At 44.2% G+C, this 23,557-nt stretch overlaps 2 protein-coding genes across 9 annotated transcripts in view; one reads left to right on the forward strand and one right to left on the reverse strand.

Annotated features, from left to right (window-relative positions):
* Positions 1-14,482, reverse strand: part of SAP30BP (SAP30 binding protein) — a 29,641-nt gene extending 15,159 nt beyond the window's left edge. The window contains exons 1-3 of one of the 4 annotated variants that reach the window (XM_062506243.1): positions 14,333-14,482; positions 14,064-14,173; positions 11,132-11,179 (exon numbers count right to left, since the gene is read on the reverse strand). In XM_062506243.1, the coding sequence (XP_062362227.1) occupies positions 11,132-11,179; positions 14,064-14,173; positions 14,333-14,447 (273 nt within the window). In that variant the 5' untranslated portion in view covers positions 14,448-14,482. Of the gene's footprint in view, positions 1-11,131; positions 11,180-14,063; positions 14,174-14,326 lie in introns of all 4 variants that reach the window. The other 3 variants (XM_062506240.1, XM_062506241.1, XM_062506242.1) reach the window with 3 other exon arrangements.
* A 157-nt stretch (positions 14,483-14,639) lies between these two features.
* The window catches only part of RECQL5 (RecQ like helicase 5), a 37,664-nt gene continuing 28,746 nt past the window's right edge, over positions 14,640-23,557 (forward strand). For 3 of the 5 annotated variants that reach the window (XM_062506034.1, XM_062506031.1, XM_062506033.1), the window contains exons 1-7: positions 15,120-15,283; positions 16,445-16,566; positions 18,248-18,766; positions 19,328-19,433; positions 20,020-20,131; positions 22,280-22,442; positions 22,811-22,893. In XM_062506034.1, coding sequence (XP_062362018.1) covers positions 15,163-15,283; positions 16,445-16,566; positions 18,248-18,766; positions 19,328-19,433; positions 20,020-20,131; positions 22,280-22,442; positions 22,811-22,893 — 1,226 coding nt within the window. In that variant the 5' untranslated portion in view covers positions 15,120-15,162. Of the gene's footprint in view, positions 14,672-14,728; positions 14,747-15,119; positions 15,284-16,444; positions 16,567-18,247; positions 18,767-19,327; positions 19,434-20,019; positions 20,132-22,279; positions 22,443-22,810; positions 22,894-23,557 lie in introns of those variants that run through there. The other 2 variants (XM_062506032.1, XM_062506030.1) reach the window with 2 other exon arrangements.

Raw genomic sequence — 23,557 nt, forward strand, 5'->3', positions numbered from 1 at the left:
ATTAGTACAGTTGGCTCACACAAATACAAGGCTAAAGCTATTCTAGAAAAAGAAAGAAGTACACAGAGGAACACACATCTTTCCCTGGCCAGCTGGCCCCTGGCCCCTCTGAGATGGGCTGAAGAGTCACAGCTCCAGCCTCTCTGAGACAATGCCTTTGGTGTCTGCATCAACAGCTCTTCTCCCAGGGCCTCCAGCAGCACAGACAGAGAAAAAATTAAACAGGAACATGACATTTCAAAGTAAAAAATTCATGCCAAAACAGTAGGTCTCTTTAGTGAGAGCACTGGACAGGAATCCAGGGAATCCAAACTGTTCTCCACAAACCTATGTGGTTGGGGAGTTCACAGCCTGAGAATGGTGACTGAGGTCTCCACTGGAGAAGTGGAAGCAATTCTGTGCTAACGGATGGGCTGTGAAGACAAATTCAGATGAACACGAGGCTGGAGGAGCTCACAGAGCTGCAGATGCAAGGTAATATCTGTCCAGGCACATACAGTGACTCACCAGCAGTAAATGGATGTGGTCAGGAGGCTGCTCATTCCCTTTCAGGGAGAAACTGGATAGAAGGGTAATTAAAACTATTTCTCACCTTGGCTTGAGACAACAAGCAAATGTTTGTTGAGGTGAAAGGAGGGAACTGCTTCAGCTCCAAGCTTGACTAAACTACATCCTGCACTCTCATCTCTTGAAAGTTTTAAGTGGAACTGAGAGGGAAGTGGAAGAGACAGGCTGTGTCCCTGAGCTCCTCTTGATCCTTCCTCATACCCAGCACTGCATTTATTATTCCATTATGCTCCCCTTCTGCTCACTTGTCCTCAATCCCCCAAAATAGCAAAATTGCCAAGCAGACACTTTAACAACCCAGTGGCACAGACAGATTCAGGTGCACTAGACATTGGCTACATGGCCCCAAAAAGGCAGCCTTTTTATCTGGGCCACTAACAGCTTTGCAAAGGGCTGTGCAGCATTTCTGACTTTTCCAGAAGCCCATTTTTAAGTCTCCTGTATGCCTGGAATTAGCACCAAGCATAAGCACACAGCTCTCAGGAAACATGAAGTAATATACTGACAGAGAATCTGATGGCCAATCCTGTCCTGTCATGTACCTTATATGAGACAAAGATCCCTGCAATGTCAGCTGTTTTAATAGTATGTTCTTTGACCTTCCAGAATCATCAGTAAGTTTACTTTTACCAGAATTTCTTCTTTAATTTGCATCCTTTGAGTCTGTCCCATTTGTAACAGGCTAAATCAGGCCCCACTGTTTTGCCCTGGCCCACACTTTCCCACCACAGCTGCTCCAGCAAGTCCAGAACCCACAACTGCAGGTCTCAGCCAAGACATCAGAGAGCCCAGAGTTACACCAAGCAAAAGCAAACACGTTCAGCACTGGATTGCAGCCACACCTCACTTCCCAGGGGACAGGAATTTTGCTTAGTGATGAGTTCCTTCATACCTCCACCCATCCTGAAGGAGCTGGAGACATCAACACTAACTCAGGCTGCTTTCAAACTTCTTAAATGCCTTCAAACAACAAATGGATGACCAACTTCTCCTACAGTGCTTGTTCATATCTGCTCAGTTTGAGGCAAGTATCAACAACTTGACCAAAGGTTGGCAGATGCAAGGTTTAAGGAGTCTTGTTCAAACATCTGAGTATCTGCTGAAGATCCAGAACATTCTAAAAACCACCAGTGGAGCAATCACACAAGAACTGTTCTACACTCCTTTAGGCTAATTTAAGTTTGAGACAAATGATGAGTACAATAAACTGATTAGGAAAGACAGCATAAAAACCACAGATCTGCAGATCTAATCTAATCTAATCCATTAAGTGGACTGAAATGGAGAATCACCAAGTGGAAAAATAAGGTATAATAAATACTGAAATGTTGATACATTTTGGTTATGAAAGAGAATAAATATTTATGCATGGATGAGAGATTTCCAAAGGAATTCCAAAGCATTTAAACAATGGAAAAATCTGAAGGCAACTGAATTTTATATAGGGTAGTTACCTAAATCCACCTAGGCAAAGATGATCTCTCTCTGCAGATTAAATCACCAATACCCACTGTGTTATGTATCAGTATCTCGTATGAAGCATAAAAAACAAGCATTTGAGTGGCTCCAGCAGTAGGGAATTTATGTCAAAACTCTCCATATCAGTGTAAATATAGGAAATGAATAGGGATTTCAAGCATCCCAGAGCTAAAGGCATCACTTAAAGGGTTCATTTCCATTTGATTTCTGGGCATTTCAAAGAATAACAAGATTAAGGCTTTGCTAGTGGCATCTGTACCACAGAGTTTTCACAAACCAAACACCTGAAAATCTGTATAGCAGCAACTATAAATTCACTTACAGCTTGACTGAGTTTGGGAAAAAAAAAAATAGCAGAACTGTGCTTTATCATGCACTCAGCAAGTTGATTTTCTGGCTGCCATCTACTCTGCAGCCTTGATCTCACAAGACCAACAGTTTAAGGGCCCAAAGCCAGATAGCCTCACTCCAACAGAGCCACTGAAAGGAGTCAAGGGATGCCACAGTGCTCCAGAGCCAAGCTGGAAGAAGACCAGAAACACAAAAACAAGCAGGAGGGAGACTCCTTTCCTCTGATCTGGAGACTAATAAAGAGCAGACTCTGAAGAGCATAAGTTGCTGTGGACAAGTATTAAAAAAACCCCAAACCACACATTTTTCATAGATTTCTGTGCTTCTAAGAACAACTGTGCACATCAGCTCACTGATAGCAGAAAATGCTTATGCTATTACTAATCCTGTTCGAGTATAGGAAAAGGTTTTTTCACTTTTTCCACCTTCCCAAGACAAATGTTTTTTTTCAAGGCCTGGACAAGATGACTCTGCCTGCAAGAACCTGGCTCATGAGCACCCAGAGTGCTGGTTCAGTTTTCATGTGTTATCATCAGTTAAAGAGGAGCAAGAGGAAGGAGTGTGTGTACACACACATAAAAAGTGCTGCATTTTGCCTGAAGCTTCCACCTCACTGGGGTGAAATACAGACCATCTTTTCAGTCCTACAGCATCTTCTCCATTCAGTTACATAAAAAACAGTGTCTGCTCAGGCTCCATGGAAAATAAAAACAACCAAACACAGTCATCACAGCATGGAACAGAGATTAAAGGAAGGAAGCAAAACAATATAAATCTGAGACTGATGAATTCCAGTTTGGGCAGGCTTGCCCAGAACAGCTTTATTTAATGGAAAGAATGGACTGACTTAAAACAATGCTCACTACATACTTGCTGAAACAAGATCCATAAATCCAGCACAATGCTCACATCTAACATAACTGCTGGCATTAACTGTCACAAGGTACAAATTCAAGCAATTCCTGCAGAAGCAGGTGCACATGTCATGCAGGTGCACTTCAAACTGTCAGGAGGAAGGGTTCAAGAGGGAGGCAGAAGATACAAAATCAGACCTTGATGGCTTTAACTAAGATGCAAATTTTAAGAAATGGTGATGTTGATGCCAGATTTGCCACCACTCAGTTGCATTCCCAGATTTGCAGTCAACTACAGCTTTGTTCTTCCACCGACTCCCAGGTAATATTAAAAACAACTAGCTCAGACAGTATCTCCCCCTCAACATTTTCTTTTTTTAGCAAATGCTCTTGTGTTGCAGATTTTTTTCCCTCTCCCTGATTGCTGTCACATAAATTTAATGGCAGTTTAAACTGTCAGCCACAAAATGTACAGACCAGTCACATCATTGTCAAGCAGTGTATTAGTTTGAAGATATTGCAGAGAATTTTTCAGTACAGTCCTTCCACCAGCAGCCAGGGAATCTGGTTCTTAACAGCTGCTACAGTGAATCTTTAATCTGAGCAAGAGCCAGCAAGAAATTTTTGTAATTTTCCCTCCTCTTTACAATTCAGAGTATTTGCTGTAGTCCCAACACACAAGCAGCCTCACTTGGCTGAGTATGATGGAAAGAAACTATAACTTAGCAGAAAGTGTTAGAAGAGCTGTCTAAGCCATTAGTGATGATGGCATTGCCAGAGCAAACAGGTGAAACATCTACATCATGCAGGCAGCAGGAGAAAGACAACCCCAAACCCTGCATTGTGCTTTTCCCCCCTCCCCTTTATTTTCTTTTTTTTTTAAAGGAACATGGTAGCAACTATGTTCTTGCTTTTCCTCTACAAAGATCAGAAGTGCTTATGGGAACAGAACACCAGAAATGTCTCATTTAATATTGAAAGCTCATGACAACGACAACGATTTCATTTCTTGCTCCCTAGATCTGCCTGATGTTGGTGTGCACCCACGCTGAAGGCAGCAAACAGAGTGCATGTCAAGTGCATTTAGAGTCTGGGAAAGAGAAAGCCAGGCAACAAAAGTACAATGCCTTTATTCCTCCCCCCCTTCTTTTTTTTTTCTTGTATTGTGAGAGAGGAGAATCCCAAGAGAAAGCTTGAAACAAGCACATTTCCTACAGCCATATCCTGTTTGCCAGCTCTGCTACCTAGCTCCAGGCAAAGTGCCCAGTTCAGTGTAAGGAATTGAACTAAGAAAAACCTGTAGGGACCATGATCTAGATACCAAGAGAAGCCCAACAGCTCAGAAATAAGCCACCACAGAAAAAAAACCCTGATACATCCCCTTCAGTGACACTTATGTACAGGCTTTACAGATCTGTTTGGAGATACAGTCACAGAGAGAAAGGGAAGGAAGAACAAATCAGAGTGTCAATTCCTGAGACATTCCCTATCAAAATGTGTCTCGCTGACACTGCCTTTTACTTTTCCAGCTAAATTACATCTAAAAATCCATATTCATTAATGAAGTGGGACAAAAAAAAAAAATAAAAAACAAAACACAAACCAACTGAAAAAATCCCAACCAAGACCTGGCAAAACATTTCAGTGAGAAAGTGCTTTAGAAAGGAAGCATTCATAGAATAAAGCCCTTAAATAGCTTCTTTGAAACTTGACTCTATACACCTGACATATGCTATCTCAATATTTGACAAAGATTATTTGTTAGGAGTAATTTCCAGTGAAGGAACTGTGTTCCAGAACTTTTGCTATGTGGAGGTACAGTCAATAACACCTGCTTCCCAGTCAAGACTAGTCCCAAAGCTACCTGCTTCCCTTCATAGCCCCAGGAGCTCAACAGCTCCCAGCAGACTGCCCCTGATCTGCACAGACCAAAAATTCTGCTTTCAAGTCACTTTTGCTTCCTACAGTGAAACAGAAATTCACTGGTGAAATACCAGCAAGACATGACAAGGCTGGAGGTGTCAAGCTACTCCGATGATTTTATCTTTTACAGCTTGTTGCAGTGGAGACTCAAGCAGAAGGTGAAGGTGGGCTGTGAAAATTCTGAAGCCTCACAGCAGCAAAGGAAAGGCTCAGGAGAGCTAACAGAACTAACTTCTTGCACAGGCTTTCTCCCCTTGCACATAGTACTAAAAATTATTCATGGTTTGGAGTAGAGGCAAGGTGTAAGAGCAAGTCTCCTCAGTGAGAAATTCACTCCTCCATGAATGGATCCCACGGAGTTTATCCAGATTTTGCTCCTTCTGTACTCAGAACAGGGCAGCTGGAAGGAGCTATTTTCAGCTATTTGCTGCTATTGGAGGCAATACTCCATCTGTGCTGACTGCTTGGCCTCTCACTCTGACATGCACAGACCTGCACACTCAGAACAGCAGCCAGAAATAATTGCAGCTACAGAGCTGGACTTGAAGAACTCAGAACTTTATCAGGTGAAAAATGTGTGGGGAAGCAGCTCCAGAGAGGACTTTTCTTCAAGTTTAAAGACAAATAGAACAAGCCTGGCTCTTCTTTGGAGGAAGGCAAGCCACACCTGTGTCAATAATCCCTGGTATTTAGTACTGCAGGGAGTGAAGAGTCTGCTGCAACATGTATGCCCGGCGGGGAGGAAGGAACAAGCATGTCCGTGGACATGTCTCATCTTCCAAACAGTTCCAGAGCTGGATGGAAGCCAGGAGCTCTCCAGGAGGTATTCCAGCTCCAAGGCTGTGATCTGTCTCCCTCTCAGACTGAGTTGGAGACAGGAGTACGTGTGGCAAGGGGCAAAATAATCCAAGATGCCAAGTGTTGTTTACTTCCTGCATGCAGAACAGCTTTGACTGCTTGTGATATTTTCTGGCAATAACCAAGGTTCACCCAGATAAAATGTGAACCAGGTATCAGCTGGTTTCATGTCTGGGCACTCACTGTAGCAGTGCAGAGAACAGCATTTGCAGCTGGGTTACCTCTACTCCCCTCTAAACTTTCTGCAAAACTCTCCAGTTCTCTCTGCAGAGCTCTGAAAAAGTGTCTGTCAAACTCAAAACAAGGGAAAACCACACAGAGTTGGAAGCACAGACAGTATTTCACACAATTATATTAAAAAGAATTTAAAACACAGAAAAAGAATCTGAGTGCTTATCACTGGCACCTTCAGGCTGTGCTTCCAGGCAAAGGAATGAGTGAGGAAACAAACCACTGGAGTTCCAACCTTGACCCCGACCCTGGGAACTGCACAGTTCATGCTTTGAAAGTGTTTAGGGAGGTATGCTCACAGCCATGCATAATGCAAGGCCACATTAAGGACAAAACTTTTCCCAAACATACTTTTCCCCTTTGCAGCAAAATAATTATACCTGAGATGGAAGCTAATGAGTAGGTTCAATCATTTTTTGAAAACCTGGCTTGATGAATGTATGGAGAATTCAGAAAAATTAATATGACTTATCATAGTAAGAGTTAATTTCATGGATTACAAAACTGCACACACCCATTTATTGGTTCTCAGCACTTACCACTTTTACTTTAAATCAAGATAATTTTGATAGTTAAACAGGTTAGTGGGTAGGCAAGATAAAAAAAAAACACTGCAGTCAAAAGCCTCCAAGTATTAGTACACACCTACACATCATAACAGTAGAATTACTTTACAGGTATACTGGATCAATAAAAGCTAAACATAATAAAGAGCTGAGGTACTTAGACATACTTAGAGTCACAGTATTCCTCTGAAAATTTGACAGCTTTCTGCTAGATCCCAGTCTGGCTGCCTCTCCATAAAACACCTCGAGGATGCAGAGGGGACCCTTAAAACAAAACCAAAAGGAAAGGAAAACACCAAACTAGCCACCTGTTCTTAAAAACTTCTACCACAGGTCAGGCATTCACCTGCCAAGGGAGTGGCAAATTTCTTAGCTTTCCTGCACTGGCTGGTTCTGATACAATAATCAAGGCTCTAGAGTTAATGATTTCCCTCTGGGAAAGCTCCAGCAGCCAAGCTGCAAGGCTGGGCTCTGTCCTTGATCAACACTTACAACCTGTTACTCATCTAGCCCTCCAATATGAAGCACAGAACCTCTCAGGTGAGGCTTGGAGCATAAGGTCAATATTTTAAGGTTCATTTTTCATTTTCCAGCAGGGCTGGTCCATTTAGTGAGCTCTGAAAGCCTGTATCTTGTTACTGCATAAAGGCTATAACCAGAGCCAGCTGCTGGCCAGAGCCCCAGCAACCTGCAGCCCTTTAACCCTGTCCTTCTAAACCAGCACAACACATTTCACACCCAACCCCAAACCTCCTTCAGTCTGTACCCAGGGCTCCATCAGCTGAGGAAAGGGTACAAAGAACTCATCCAGATCATGGATTTCACTGTTTTAACATCACTGTTAAACAACAGATGTTGTTGCATATTTCTTTTTCCTTCAAAGCAGAAGGTTTTGTTTCTAAAGTGCTTTTCAGGCAGATGCTTGTTTACGAGTGGTGACTGCTCAGGTAAAAGTGATTGTGGTGGTTCACAAACCTATCCTGTCCTAGAGCCTGAGCACATCCATCCAGATTTGATTTCTGGAAGAGCAGTTAGTTCTACCCAGATTTGAATCTCCAGTTCCCCATGAGTGCCTACAGCACTTCAAAATGCAGTTACAGGATGCCACTGAATACATCTGAATATACCTGAATCTGCTGCCTAAAGAGAAGGATTCTGCTTTTTGCTGCAAGCACGGTGTGTTTCTTAATAACTCACAGATGCTCAGTGACATGAATTCTGTGGGTCAGAAGTCTGCTCTGGAAGAATGCTTCTAGGTGACTGATGAGGCTTAAATGTTCTCCCCCTCCTGGCACACCCTTTCCTCCAAACAGGTGTATAAGAACTTCTCTATCTCACCAACAGCAGAGAGAAAACAGTGGTTTGACATCACAATGTCAGAACTTGGGAAACTTATTTTGACTTGCTCCTTGGCAAAAACATAACCCACAGGTAAGCTGCAGTCCCAACCAGCACTTTGTATTGGCTTCCCCTCCAGTGAGGAACTAGGGCTGAACAGCTAGAGAGGTGCCCCTTCATCAAAACAAGACGGGCAGGTTCCCTGGAATCAAGAGAAAAACCTGAGACAAATACAAAATAAATATCTTCCCAGTGGGGCTATCTGAGGCAGGATCCAAATTCCAAGCTCCCTATCATCACCTTACCAAAGAATTTTTACATCATTCCCCACTTTCTGTCTCCTCTGGCTCCATCCACAAGTGACACCAACTGACCCTTCTGGAGGTTTTGTGTCTGGCACTATCCAAGTGTACAATGAGGCCAAATCACAGGTATGCACCAGCAACAAGGGAACTGCTTCACACAGCCTGGCTCCATTATTCAAGGTATAAACCCTAGGTAGTTCATTCACAATATGTACAAAGAGGCAAAACACCAGCAAAAAAAAAAATATATATATATATATATATCTATACTTATATAGGTATCTTCAGGACTTGAAATTACTATAATTAACTGATATACTGCATTTTTAAAATTCATTCATGCTTTTAAAATTATTTACTTTCTGCCTATAGTCAGATTCAGACCTTGGAAAAGCTCTAGCCATATAAAAAGAAGCATGGGGAATCTATTCAAACATGTTTCCAGGTCTCTGGTGTCTCCATGAAACTGAGCAGGCACAACTACAGCACTCTGCAGGTTCAAAACAAAATTAAGTTACCCAAAAGTGATAGCAAGTTATAATCAAGGGCCTCCCTTTTTGCTGCACTTTGGCTTTACAGTAACTACAAGACTTAGCTGTCACAGACATTGCAAGCTCCAAGCAGTGAGGATGGAGGAGAACACTGCCACTTGGTGGAAAAAGGGGACAGGAAACATTTGCAACAGTGCCGAGTACAAATAATGCCACAGGGATGTTCCACCTCTCTCCATCCCAAGTGAATTTCTTAACAGCATGGCTGGTACAGGTACAGCAGTGCCCCCACAGCCACACCCCAGCAGGGCACTGGGCTGCCTCCACAGCCCCACCTTGCCCAGTGCCAACTGACTTTACAGCTATGACCTAATACTAAAAAAAAAACAAATGGCCAAAGGAAGTCTGAAATTCTGAGTTTCAGTTCAGCTTTGCCTCCCTCCTACTTTTCTCAAATCCTCACCTTTCATGTCATACTGGGATGGCAGGAATTACATTTTACCTTTATTGTATTTATTTCCTTTAATTCACATTTTCAGTTGCTGCAGAGTTACTACTGCACAGTCTACAAAGATACAAAATGCCTTTTATTTTTAATACATTCATTATTTCTTTGCTTCCTCACTGAAGCTGAAATGCTGCTCTGTGGCCACTTGTGGCTCTTCTTCAGAAGCACAAAATGCACCTGGACAGCTGCACAAAAAACTCACTGAAAGCAAGAGGCTTTTTAAACAATCCAACATGAAACGTCAGTGACATATTAAAGCAGCAACCACACAATTCAGGGGTGAGGTTTCTGTCACAAATGATTACTCAGATAAGAGCAACCACAGTCTAATTCTGTTCTTTCTCTCTGCTAGACCTATTCTGTACTGCCCTGAAGTCCTGCAGCCCTTTTAGAGAAGACAGAAATGCACACATTTGCAACAGGGCTCTACTACACAACTTCAACGACTTGATTTACACCAAATTTATCTTCTAAGGAATTTCCATATTTTTATTTCATAGTACACATTTGAATCCAGCAGTTTTTACAGAAACATCTTGCTAGCATGCTTACCATGGCAAAAATGTAGAAGCAGAAAAAGAATTAAAGTGAGAGATTACATCTTCCTTTCTTTTAAAAAGAAATCTTGCAACAAGGAAAGGAGTCAATACATTCCATTTCCAATTTCTGAGATTTTACCAGCTGCAGTGCAGCTGCCAACATCTCCAGTTGTGTATCACTGTAAGTCCATAAGAATATTGTGGGACCTGAAAGAAGATGCTGCTATGAAACTAATTCAAACAGAATAGCTAAACACATCCATTTGCCTTCATCTTAGCCTATCAAAGCCCTGTAGTAAATTAAATTCTCTACAGAATTTTGCTTTGCAGCACAGTTCTCTGGTTTTTGTAGCAGTTTAGGGACTGTCTGCATCCTTGAGGAAGATGCTGGATAACATAAATGCCCTTTCAATTGTTCATCACTTGGCATCCCTGATCAACGGGATTGCTTCTACTGAACTAACAAAAAATTTAAGCACAGATGTCTATAGTTTCAACTGGATTTGGTCTTCTGTCCTCCAGCTTTTAGCCTGACCTATGTCCTATGTGCTGTTAAACACCTGCTGTTCAGCAGAAGCAAGGTGAAATCCCAAGATAAAGATGATTTCAACTATTTATGATAATAGCTATCATCTGGGGATCTTATTTCAATTTTTAAATTTATCTATGACCTTTACAAAAGTGCTTCGTTCAGAAAGACAGAGCTGGAGAGAACTGAATTGATTTTGACACCTTCCACAGCCTCTAAGAGCACAGGATGATTTATTCATTAAGTTGTTCTAAATGAAGAAATTATTCCAACTAACACTGGTCATGCAGAATTCTGTACTGGATGTTGCACCTCCCACATCACTGCAAAACAGGTGAGATGCTGTCAGCAAACTTCAGCTCTAATGTACAACATGACCAAATTCATGAAGACCAACCTTCATTGTGACTCAGAGCCTGTGATCTGTTAACTGCCTTTGGCAGAAGCCAGAACTAAAGTCAGAAACACAGGTTAAAGCTACAAAAGGTGTGGAACTAACTACAGATCACAAATGAACACCAAGCCATGCTGTTAAGACTTACTCCTCTTGTACTGAGCTTCCCCACCACCACCAGACCACACTTTCAAATACCTTTAGGTCACCAGCCTCAGGTTTTTCAGTCTCTGAATCGTCATCTTCCTACAAGACAAGAATTTACAGGATTAAGCTTAAAGACCAGGCCTGGCAAGTAACTGAACTTACAGCAAAGGGCATTCAGCAGCCCAGCAGCAGTCCAAGACCCTTTCCATGGAAGGCAGTATTGGCCCACCCACTCATAACCACAAAATAGGTCCTACAGTCAGGGGAAGAAGTGTTTGTTTGGTTTTGGGGGTTTTTGTAGGCAAAAGCATCACTCAGTAGCAGTTGTCCCTAAAAAACTCATGCAGCTCTGGAATGCTCAGAATTAGACAACTAGAAGCAGCAGAACTGGGGAAAAAAAGCATTTGTCCTTTGGTAATTCTGTCCCATCCAGTTAGCAGGTGGTGATTGAAGGGCCTCTGTTCAGCAAAAATAAAGCAGCATTTGCAAGACCTGTGATAGTCCCAAGCATCAGCAACACACACAGGACACACAGCTGGCCTGCCACCAAAACCAAACATGCAGGCTTGGAGAGGGTCTGGCCCAGCACCAAGTTCCAGGGATCCAGCAGACACAACTTCCTTGCTGGTGCAGAGAGCTCTTGTGCCTTGCTTGCAGATGCTGTGAACCTCCACAGAAGGGAACACTGACAAATTTCAGGTGTCAGTCTCCATTTTTATAACATTTAATTTTATGAACCAGAAATAAACCAAAGAACTGGGGGAACTTCTGCCCTGTGACAGTTTAAAATACTGAACACAGCATTGTGTGAAAATCCACACCAGGTGAGCAGGAAGCTCCGGTTTGGTCCACTGGCAGTAAACCTGCTGCTCTCCCCTCACTGGGCATCCTCCAGGTACCCCTGTTTCTAGACATAAGCACATACTCTGGGTTCAAAACAAGTTTGAGGAGCAGAAAGTGTTTTTCATGCTCACATAACTCAGCAAAATGTTTTTTCCTCCAAACTTTCCCACAAATTTCAATGCTGGCCCCAAAACAAGATCTTGGTGTTTCAGTTTCAAAAAGGGAAACAAAAGAAAAAGTGAAAGAGAGGTGCAACTGAAAGGAAAAGTTTACAAGGAATTGCCTACCTCAAAGGATTGGCACATGAGTCAGTTCTGATAAGGCAAGCTAGAGACACAATAACCTCAGTAAATTTTAACTGACTGAATTAAGATGCCTCTCTTACAGATGTGAAACACAACTCCTTCACTTCAGCTACTCTCCACTTTCCCTTTCTGAAAGATGCACATATGACATTGAGTCCAGCCTGTCAAAGATTTATTACAGTGAGTTTGTAACTAGAAAAAAGGCAACTAACTTGGTGTTTACCACAAATGAGATTGCTCTCCCCTCTACAGTCTCTATTATATAAATAAAAGTGATTTACATCAAAGCCATAATGTTGTAGACAGTAACTGAAACAGCTCTCAAAAACTTCTGACCTAGCAGGGAGTAACAACATTAACAAACAAAGCAGCATTACTGAGAACTGACTCTGAGTAAAAACAGGCTTTTCAGTCACTGTTAAAGTAGTTAAAACATCCACTGAGTTGTACAGAGCAAAGCACAGGACAGCCTGAGTCCATCTCATCCTGCTTTCTAAAACAGCTCATAACCCCCATGAGCTACCAGCAAAAACAATGCCAAGGAAGCTTTCAAGCCTGCTCAGAGAATGTTTAATAAAAAAAAAAAAAGAAGAGTAACTTGTGCAACCTGCACTATAACCACAAACCTATGCAAGATCCCCTGTCTGACACCAGAGTTACTGACTGATGGTCATTTCCTGAGAAGCAGCAGATGATGGACACCTGCAACCTGCACCAAAAGCTGTGTATGCCATAAATGTATGTGTATGCACTCCATTTACAACCCCTTTAAAATACCAACTAAACACAGCTGACCTTGGCAAGCACCTGGATCACACACAGGGCTTCCTTTGAACTAGAGAGACCTCTCTGAAACAGTCTACAAGTGCTGGATAGATATAAAAAGAAGAATCACTGGAGCAGTAGAAAAGCTTCAGTGCTTTGCTAAGGGAGACACCAGGGGCAACAGAACAGAACTTAAAGCAGGAACAAAAGACTGAGGAATTTCTTGGCTGCTACTTGGGCAGACAGATGGCAGAAAACAGTGTGTGCTAAGAGACTGATCTAACACAAACAAAGCAGATTTCAGCGAGGAAAAGTTATAGGAGTAGTCTTGGAGTTTTGGCTATGTGGTAGAAGAAGGAACTGGAAGAGGGAGAAGGTAACACAGTGGTAAGAAAAAGAGTGACAATAAAGAAAGGAGATGAAAAATTTCCCTTTTCTCCTCCAAACTTATTGTTCCACTCCCCCAGACCCAGGGCAGAACTACACATATTTCTGTGTCATGCAGCTGCATTCACAGACTGTAAGCTCCGTGTCCTGTTCCCCCACCCTGTCATTATCTCAGAATTCAGGTGATATCTGACACATGCCATGCACCCATGACAGACAAAAGCCACCCACGTGTAGACAGGACACTATTACATCACAGTGACCTGATGCAGGGAGCGGACTGAGCTACACATAAAAGAATCATTTAAAACAGCACAGAAGTTTATTCTTTTTAATCCACCAGCTGACAGTGTGGTCCTCTTACAAGATTCTTATATGACAACTATGTTTAAAAAATAGCTTTTATTTGGAGTGGCTGTAATAGCCTTTCTCCCATAAAAGAGTCCAACAACACCAACACAGTAACGAACAACATGAGCTGTGCCAAGCTGCTGATGGATTTCAGGGCAAATGCTTTCTACTTGAAAACAAAGTGGAAAGGAGTAGGTGGAAAGTGCTGAAACCCACACCAGGAATCCAGATTCCATCACAGGTCACTATTCGGGGCTTTTATTTGAAAGAGAAAAGCCTTTACAACCTGTGTAAGGGGTCAAAACAAGCTTCCGGAGCAGGGAGGTACTTACTGACTGCCTGCTGTTCTCATCGTCCTCCTCTTCGTACCCTTCCTCGTCTCCATCCAGGCGGGTAAAGTCATCTTCTCCATACCCAACTGAGACCAGGCCTCCTTTCTCTCCTAAGGAGGAAAAGAAAAGGAAAACGGTGAGGAAAGGGGAAGTGGCAGCGTGCGGGGCCTTCCCTTCACATAGGGGAAAGCGCCAGGTCGGCGCGGGCCGCGCAAGGGAATTCTGGCGCCCCAGCCCGCCGCCTGTCCCGGCTCCCTGCCCGCCCTCACCCGTGGGTCCTCCCCCATCGCTCCCCGCCGTGCCAGCCTCGCTGTCCGACTCCGGGTCCGAGTCCTCGGCGTAAACCGCCAGTGAGGAGAGAACGCTACGCTTCGCCGCCGCCATCTTCCGCCTCGGCCGCGGTGCACTTCCGGCGCACGGGGATGACGCGCGCGGCGCTGTCACCATGGCAACGCTGCCCTTCTTCCGCCCTCAGCGGGATCCCGGCGCCTCGGGGGATTCCCGTCCTCGCAGCCAGGGGAGAAACTGGTCGGGGAAGCTGACAGCCGGAGGGGAAAACCCTCAGCGGGGCGGAGTGGAGTGTCTCGGGGGAGGAGAGGGGATGAAAAGTGAGCTGGCTGGCCCTTTAATTGAAGTTTTTTACGTCATTTTGTGGCGCCGCGACAGCGCCTGCCGTGTCTGCTGTGAGCGCGGAGGGTGGGGGCCGGTACAGGGCGGAGGTGGGACAGGGGATCAGGAGTGTGCAAGGACACAGGCCCCTGGGAAGGAAGGGGGGGGCGGTGAGAAGGAGCTGCCTGCCCCTACACCCCCGTCCATGTCGGGTGCGGGAGGGGTGGGTGGGCACTGAGGCCCCCCCGCCATGAGCCCCCTCTGCTCCCCCATGGGAAGGGGGCTGACTCGGAGTAAACGTATCGTGTCCCTCTCCAGTGAGGAGGTCTGGATAAGCATCCCTGAGAGACCCGAAAAAGGGGAGAGTGTGGCAGGGAAGCCCTGGGCGAGGTCGTGCAGGTGGCAGGGGGTCGGGCAGGCCTGGGGCAGAGGAGGGTGGTAGCGTCCGGGTCTAGCTCAGGTTCCTGTCGCCGTTCGCAGCATCCTTAGGATGAGCGGGAAGGCTCCCCCGGGCCTGGAGGGCAGGGTCCGGAAAACACTGCACAAGGTCTTCGGGTTCGAGTCCTTCAAGACTTCCCTGCAGGAAAGTGCGACCATGGCTGTGGTGAGAGGTGAGGCTTGGCATGGGAGACGTGTGGAACACGGCTGGGTGTCCGTCTCCGTGTGGGGGTGACACTGCAGGCGTTGCTGTTGTGCCTGATGTGAGCAGACCTCACCTGGACTAAGGAGTGCCCAGCCCTCCATGCCCTCCTCTGCTCTGAGATGGTTTTGGTGGCTCAGCAGCACGTGCTGCACACGAGCTCTGCATCTTTTCCTTTCATTTGTTTTGTAACAGTGCCACTGCAGCAGCCATGGAAATGGGAAGTTGGAAAGTGCAGCATTGTTGGTGTCTTTCCTAGTTGTCTCCTCACACCTGCCTGTGTATTTGTGGTCAGATGGCATCAAACCTGATAACATTCAGACATTTTCAGAGTAAAATTGTCCTTGTGTTAAAGACAATACCAGTAGAGGACTCGATTTCTTGGCATAGCTGAGATCCTCAGAATCATGGGACTATTATCAGAAACATTTTTGTGCTGATGTTGGCACTCCCCCTAACAGCCAGCTGGGGGTGGACAGGCAGCTCACACAAACAAGCTGCCAGCTCCCCCAGCAGCTCTCTCAGTGTGAATCAGACCAGTGCCCAGTTCAGTTTCCATCTGTTACCACTCACTGCTGACAACAGACCTGTCAGAAGTGGGATTCTGCGTGCAGGATGTCTCTGGTGTCCTGAGCACCTTCCTGGTTTGAGCTGGATCCTGGTTAGTGCAGAAACAGTCACTCACTACAGGATACTATCAATGTGGTTGAGATTTCCAACTTCTGTTTCATGTGAGGGGCCTTTCTAGGATAAGCTTTAAGAGGATGTGGTGAAGTTCTGTCATGGGGCTAGTAATGTGTTAAGTGGAAGTCTGTAAAATTAGCAAAAGCAGCTTTTTTGGAGGAGATTCAGCATGAACAATTTAACTTCTCTTTATCTTGGTTTCTGTGTATCTTCTGGTACTTTTGTACAGCTGCCTCTAAATGTTTACAAAGCAATCTGAGGTTCTTCGAAGGAAACCACTGCTGGCATGCAAAGTATTGCTGTGCTTTTAGAACCTAAACTGAAGTATTTTGTTGCTATGCCATCTGGTACATGCACACATGTGCTGTTTCTGCCTACCCCTCCAGCCCGAGCCCCAGGAACTCAACACCACTCAGAGGCCTTGAGCTTTCTTCTGTTGTTTTTGCAGGAGAGAAGGATGTCTTTGTGTGCATGCCCACAGGGGCAGGGAAATCCTTGTGCTACCAGCTTCCTGCAGTTCTGGCAGTGGGCATCACCATTGTCATTTCACCTCTGATTGCATTGATTCAGGTAACTGTCTCCTGTTAGCTGGGGCACAGCAATCAGGGAAAAGGGGTCATGAGAGGCACAGCAGCTGCCCTTTTGTCTTTCTGCCCAAAGTCTCTGCTGCTGACCTGCCTCTGGATTCTCTTAATGTCTCATTGTGCTTTCCTTACCCTGGGATAGGTGAGAACAGCAGAGTTTCTCTGGTATGATACTTTGCATTTCTCTAAAATAATGGTTTTGCCTTCTAATAATAATCTGGTGGTTTTTATGTTCTCCAGACATAAGCAACAAAGCAGAGTAACTCAAATGCACCAAAAAATGGATCTTTCCCCAGACAAAAACCTGCCATTTTACCTATAAATTAATAACTCCAGGAGTGATGAAGTTGCCTTTGAAGGCGTAATTCATCCTGCATAAAAATGTCTTTTCATTTCATGGGAAGAAGCTGTTTTAGCAGAGCTGCTCCATGAGCACTTTCCTCTGTGAGACTTTTTTTCCTCTGTTTTGCCTTGTCTACTGTTTCATCACCTGTTGGGACAAACAAATCCCTGTAAGAGCAGCTGTAGCATTTCTTAGACTTGTGTAGACCACTAGAACTGCATGACATCTGGTACTGCAGGCTTCTGGTTTGGGATTTGTTATTTGTGGAATTATTTTAGCTCTTTTATATTCTCACTGTAATACATGTTAAGGACAATAGCAGGCTTGGTGATACTTCTGAGAAAGATACTATATAGTGTGGATTTGTTCCACATGTGAAGACCACTGGTTAAACTCCAGCATGGCCAGTATTAGTGAAATGGAGGTTAAAATATATCACTGATAAGAGAGTTATAAATAGATTGAGATGGGCTTCATGAGTCTTAGGGGAAAGAGCTGGAGTAAACCCCCAGTCTTTTCATCAAGCCCTGAGAAGGGGTTGCTGTGCTTAAAATCATCAATGTTGTATTTCAATGTAGCCAAACTTGAAGAGTTCAGCCTGTGCAGTTCATTATAGGGATGGCTGAGGGGTGACTGTGAAAAGAAAACAGAAACAGACATTAAATCAATGACTGAAACCAGATATTGAGCAAAATAATGAGATACCTGTTTTTCAGGACTCTTCATGTCCTGAAATGTCAGGTGCTACTCAAGTACAAGTGAGCAGGGGACAGGGATGTGAATTTGTATGGCCAGTGTTCATCTGGCTGTGATGCTTCTGGTTCTGCTGCAGTGGTGATTTACATGATCCTTGTACTTTGTCCTGTCTCAGTTGCATTAGGACATCCTTCAGTTATTTTGGATTGAACTGCTCCCTGTTCTTGCAGGGTGGGAGTGTTCATTTTCCATCTGTGACAATTCCATGTTGTAAATACTGAGACATGTTCAGGTCACAGTGCCTGTGCTGAGTTGTTTTGCACAGATCCCTGCTGGTGTTCCCTAGAAGCAAAAAGGGAACACCTTAAAGTGTTAAGTGTTAGTTTGTCTTAAGGTGAATGTAAGCACAAAAATGCAGTTGAATGTAAGAGCTGGATGGAGCTCACAGGTGAAGAAGAAGGCATCTAGAAATGAAGTTGTAACTAACAGGACTGTAGATGTGTGTTGTCCTGGGGTTTGATCCTGGAGATGGAAGCTGGGTCCTCACCTGAGTCTCCCTACTAATCTTTCTTGGTGCTGGTGACTTTCTTTATTCTTTATTTTCATTTCTATTTTGTATTTACTCTAGGATCAAGTGGATCACCTGCTTGCTCTGAAGATCAAAGCCTGCTCTCTCAACTCCAAGCTGTCTGCCCAGGAGAAGAAAACCATCCTGGCTGACTTGGCAAGTGAGAAGCCTCAAGTAAAGCTCCTGTACATCACTCCAGAGATGGCAGCTGCTTCTTCCTTCCAGCCAACCTTGAACTCCCTGGTGTCCAGAAACCTCCTGTCCTACCTGGTCATTGATGAAGCTCACTGTGTGTCCCAGTGGGGACACGACTTTCGCCCCGACTACCTGCGCCTGGGCTCCCTGCGTGCCCGCATCCCCCACACCCCCTGCGTTGCCCTGACTGCCACTGCCACCAAGCAGGTCCAAGAGGACGTGGTGGCAGCACTCAAGCTCAAGCAGCCACTTTCCACCTTTAAGACTCCTTGTTTCAGATCTAACTTGTTCTATGATGTGCAGTTCAAAGAGCTGCTGACTGATCCGTACGCCAACTTGAAGGATTTCTGTCTGAAGGCGCTTGAAGTGAAGGGCGACACTGGGGTAGGTTTTACCTTTAGGGAAGAAAAATAAATTGGACAAAATCTACCTTGATGGTCCCTGACCTTCTAGGGGTTGGTGGGACCCTGACAGGTCTGTGGCAGGAAAGGAGGAGGTCCCAGGAAGGAAAGTGCTCATGTGTATTTTCTAAGTCTTCTAAAAATGCACGCATATGTTTTTTAGTTCCTCTAAAACAAGTAGAATGTGATGGTTGTGTACCTGTCAGAGGTGTCCTCAGGAGAGGGTTAGTCTGAAAGAAAATTGACTAGGAATATGGAACAAGCATTTCCACTTGGATTGTCACATCCTCCGTGACCATTGTGTGTTTTGTGTTCTGCTCTTTTGGTTTGGTGAGGGTGAGCAGAAGCATTTGAAGTGTTAAATTTCCTGCTCTAACACTAATTCTCAAAACAGCTTTCTGCAGCTCATCTATAACCTCTGCACCTGGGTGTGTCCATGAAATGCTTCTTGCCTTGCGTCTGCTAGGAGAGGATGAGGGGCTGTATTTGCAGCTTTGTTGTTTGACTTCAGGCAGTGTCCTGGCCTTTGTCTCCTGGCTCCCAGGTGTACTCGGGCTGTGGCATCGTGTACTGCAGGATGAGGGATGTGTGTGACCAGCTGGCCATTGAGCTGAGCTACCGAGGGCTGAAAGCCAAAGCCTACCATGCAGGTACTGGAGTCTGCATCTCTTACTAGCTGGGAGAACTGAACTCTGCCACCTGGGTTGGGGCTACCTAGAAAAGAACTTTCTGGGCATGCTCTGCTCTCTGTGTGATACTCACACATCAGGTCTGTGAGGTAAGTGCAGGCCCTTCACCACAGTGGCATTCCCTTGTCTCCAGAGATGTTGGTTTTGTTGGATCTTTCATGGCCTGAATATAACAACTGTTTTTTTCCCGGGTGGGGAGCTAGATTTTTTTCTTTGGAATAAAACCAGCTGCTACTGACTTCTGCTTGGTCCTAGGCCAGTTTAAACACTGGGAAGAGAGGAGTGTGTACATCAGTCAGTTTTAGTGAGGGAGTTGGCCTGCAATGGGGGAATATATGAGCAAGAAAATACTCTTTGTTTCTTTCCTTGCTTTTTTGGGGATTTTGTTTTCTTTGTGGTTTCTAGGGGGTTTGGGGATTCTTTGTTTCATAGGTTGGTTTTGTTTGGTTGGTTTGTTGTTTGGGGTTTTTTTGTTGGGGTTTTTTTTGGTTTATTTTTTTGTTTTGTTTTGTGGTGGTGTTTACTTTTCTTCTCTTTTCCTTCCCAGGGCTCAAGGCAGCTGACAGGACTTCTGTCCAGAATGAATGGATGGAGGAGAAGATCCCTGTCATTGTTGCAACCATCAGTTTTGGAATGGGAGTAGACAAAGCAAATGTCAGGTGTGTGAGGCTGTGTCTTTCACCATCAGAAACCTGAGCAGAGGGAAGGAAGAGTCTCAGGCTCTGTTACCTAATACACCTGACTCAACTCCCTGATGAACACTTGCTTAAGCCAACAAAACCAGTGCTGGAAGTCTTTTATCTTAGAAGCAGCAAAACCAAACCTGGGAGGGCTTTGTGAAAACATTAAACACAAGGCAGCAGAGCTCCTCTTTGCCAGTCATCCTCAAAATCAAGACAATTGGAGGAATGCTTTTCTGCCACACCTTCCAGGGTTTCAGAAAGAGCCATCTCAGTGCAATCACAGCTGTTTCTTGCACTTCTCTTAGTGCAATAGCTGCTATTAAAAAGCAGTGGAAAGAAAATCTGCTCCTAAAATAATTCATCCACCCTCTATTAAAATAGGCAGAGACAGGGGTTTTTTTGGAGATCTCTTGCCATGCAATGGGGAAAAAATAACCCTTCACAAATAGCAGTAACCATATAAAAATACAGCTCTGGTCCAAGGACAGACACTTTGCACATGGTTTCCATTGCTGTTCATCTGAGATTGCTGTCCCCATCAGGGCTCTGTGCTAGAATTTCTGCTCTGCAATATGGCTGGGCTGAGTTATTACTGTTGTCACTTACTGAAGGGATCATTCAGGTGCAGCTCAGACAACACCCACAACAAACCTGATCTCTAAAATCCACGTACAGAAGTTGCACTGAATATTGTGAAAGAAGGGTAGGATATCACTGAGCCAATCCCATTAGTTCACAACTGTGTCATCCCTCTGCCTGTGTCACTGTGCTGCCAGGAAACAGGATCCCATAGCAGTGACAATTTTACTCCTTGATGCATCTTTCCAAACAGAGAAGTGAGGAGTTTCCTAGGACATGAATTAATGACCTGCTGAAGCCACTCTGTCCTGTCCAGTGGTCATTTAAAAAGGCAAAGAGAAACTGAAATGTATAGGGCTGACTGAAAGTGAAATATAGCTGAAATACACTTGTAATCTAATCAGTTTACAAGGAATGGAGTTAAAATGGCACTTTACAGGATTTTTTAAAAATAACTTAAAGAGCACTATACCCAAGCCTAGTTAACAAGGCACTGCTGCTTAGCTTTTGCTCTGTGTTGGCAGATTCCTGAGTATTCATGCATATGTTATCAAATAAGATCAGGTCTGACAACTTCTGGAGGTGACTCTTCTGGACAAAAGGGAAAACAGAGGTGGTGTCCCTTTTTTTCCTGATGGAATTTGTTCTTCTCTCTTCACAGTTAATTCAGTTCTGCTTAAATTATTTATCAATTTCTTCAGCAAACTTCCTGATGGGGTTTAAATGTGTAGGGCTCTGATGCTTCCTGCTTGGCCTGTTCCTGGGCTGTTTGTGTTTGAATAAATACATTTGCTTGCTTTTGTCATTTAATCTTTAGCTACACCCATATGTATCATACCTGCCCTTGGGTCATGCTGGCTTTGAGGAAGACTTGAAAACATTGGCAGCATTACTGTGCTGTCAAATCCTCTCTAAACAGGTAAAAGCTGAATTGCTGAATAGTCAGGTACAAGCAGGTTTAAAGCATCTTTCAGTGCTGTGTTGAAAGCCTTCCTGCAGAGATTACATAAATGATCCTCTAGTCATATTTGCTGGTTAGGAAGGTTGCCTTCATCTGAGAAGCATAGTGAGGTAGAATTTCCCATGGAGATTTTGGCTGTCTTTTTAAAATGAAGTCTTTCAAAATGTGTTTTGTAATGGTGCAGATGTGTCCCACAAAATAAATATGACTTTTTTATTAATGCTGTATTTATGGTAAAATCTCCCAAACTCCTTAATTCAGTGTCTTTATTCTTAGTCTTCATAGCTGCACATTTGTATGCATGTTTGGGATACTCATGTGCTTATTCCCTTCCATCCATTTGGAGTGGTGTCCTTGCTCACATGCTGTCCAGGTGCACTTGTTTTCTTACAGCTCTGCTGCTTTCCATGTCTGTGTGTTAAGAGGACTAAAACTTCAGTGTGCAAATTTTCTTGCTGTGCTCCATCCTCTTTTATGTTTTGCTACCCTTTTTTTGCTGTTGTTGATGCCCACAGACACCACACTGGTGTGTGCAGTGCTCTGAGAAACCTGCAGCCTCGTGTTCTCTGTTTTACCACATGCAGATTTGTTGCCCACTGGAATATTGCCAAGTCAATGGCTGGATATTACCAGGAGTCTGGCAGAGCTGGAAGAGATGGAAAACCATCCTGCTGCCGCCTCTATTACTCCAGGAATGACCGGGATCAAGTCAGCTTCCTGATCAAGAAGGAGCTCTCTAACATCCAGGTGAGAGCTACAGAATGGTACCCACCTGCCTGGATACACTGTGTTGGCTCTGGTCTGGTTTTGCCTGCAGCAACCTCTGAATATGAAAAGATCAAAGTAAATTTTCTGAGTCTAGAGCTGTGTGGAGCCCCATTTCAAGGGATGGGGCTCCCATTTCCTTCAGCAGAAGGAAGAGAAGTGGGGAAGGAAAAGGCTGCCAGAGCCAGCTCTATTAGAGAGGAATGAGTGAGCAGAAGTTAGAGCAGAGTCAGGGAGGTGTCTGTAGCTGATTGCACTGTAGCTCAGAGGGGGTGGGTTTGATCATTGCTAGAGTTACTCTGTATACATTTAAATTGAAGACTACAGTTCATTTTCCCATCTACTTTCAGGAAACAAAAGGCACCTTAAAAGAGTGTGACAAAGCTGTGATGACAGCTTTTGACGCCATTGTGAACTTCTGTGAGGAGCTGGGGTGAGTGCATTTCTTTCAAACATCAGTGTTAATGCTGAGGAAAACATGCCCTGTTCTTCCAAGAAACTGTTACAGCTGAGATCCTGTATGTGTCCCTGAGAAATCTCTCTTCACTCCCACCTCTGAGTTAGCTGAGATGTTGGTCTTGGAGTCTGACCAAGTCATGATGTTTAACTTCTCTAGAGATGCATTTTACAATATTCTGTCTTTGATGATGGGTTGACTTAGTTGCATTTGCTTTTGCTTTGACTCTCCTCCTTCAGTACATCACCCCTCTCCTAAGGGGGCAAATAGAGAGCCATGGGATCGAAGCATTTAGATTTAATGTTTCTGTAAATCTCAGTGTCTCTGCTCTGCCAAGTGCCTGTGATTCTCACTGACCTTAGAGGGACCTGATGGTGCTTAGAATGTTTCAGAAACAGGCTCAAATTATGGATGTGCTCAATCTAAATACAGACTAGCAACCACAACATGCCTTGTTCAGGCTTAGTTCATGCCTTGTATGCTGTAATTGTACTAATTGCTGTTCTGTGCTGGATAAAACATCAAAGCTATAATTTTGCCAGGAAGAGAGCAGTATATGTTCACTAACTGAAAATGGTCTTTGCATGTCATGCTTTCAAGTTCTTCAGTTTGTTTCATTTCTCACATGTGGGTCTAGGAC

The sequence above is a fragment of the Cinclus cinclus genome, chromosome 20, assembly GCF_963662255.1.
Source record: "Cinclus cinclus chromosome 20, bCinCin1.1, whole genome shotgun sequence".
Taxonomy (NCBI): domain Eukaryota; kingdom Metazoa; phylum Chordata; class Aves; order Passeriformes; family Cinclidae; genus Cinclus; species Cinclus cinclus.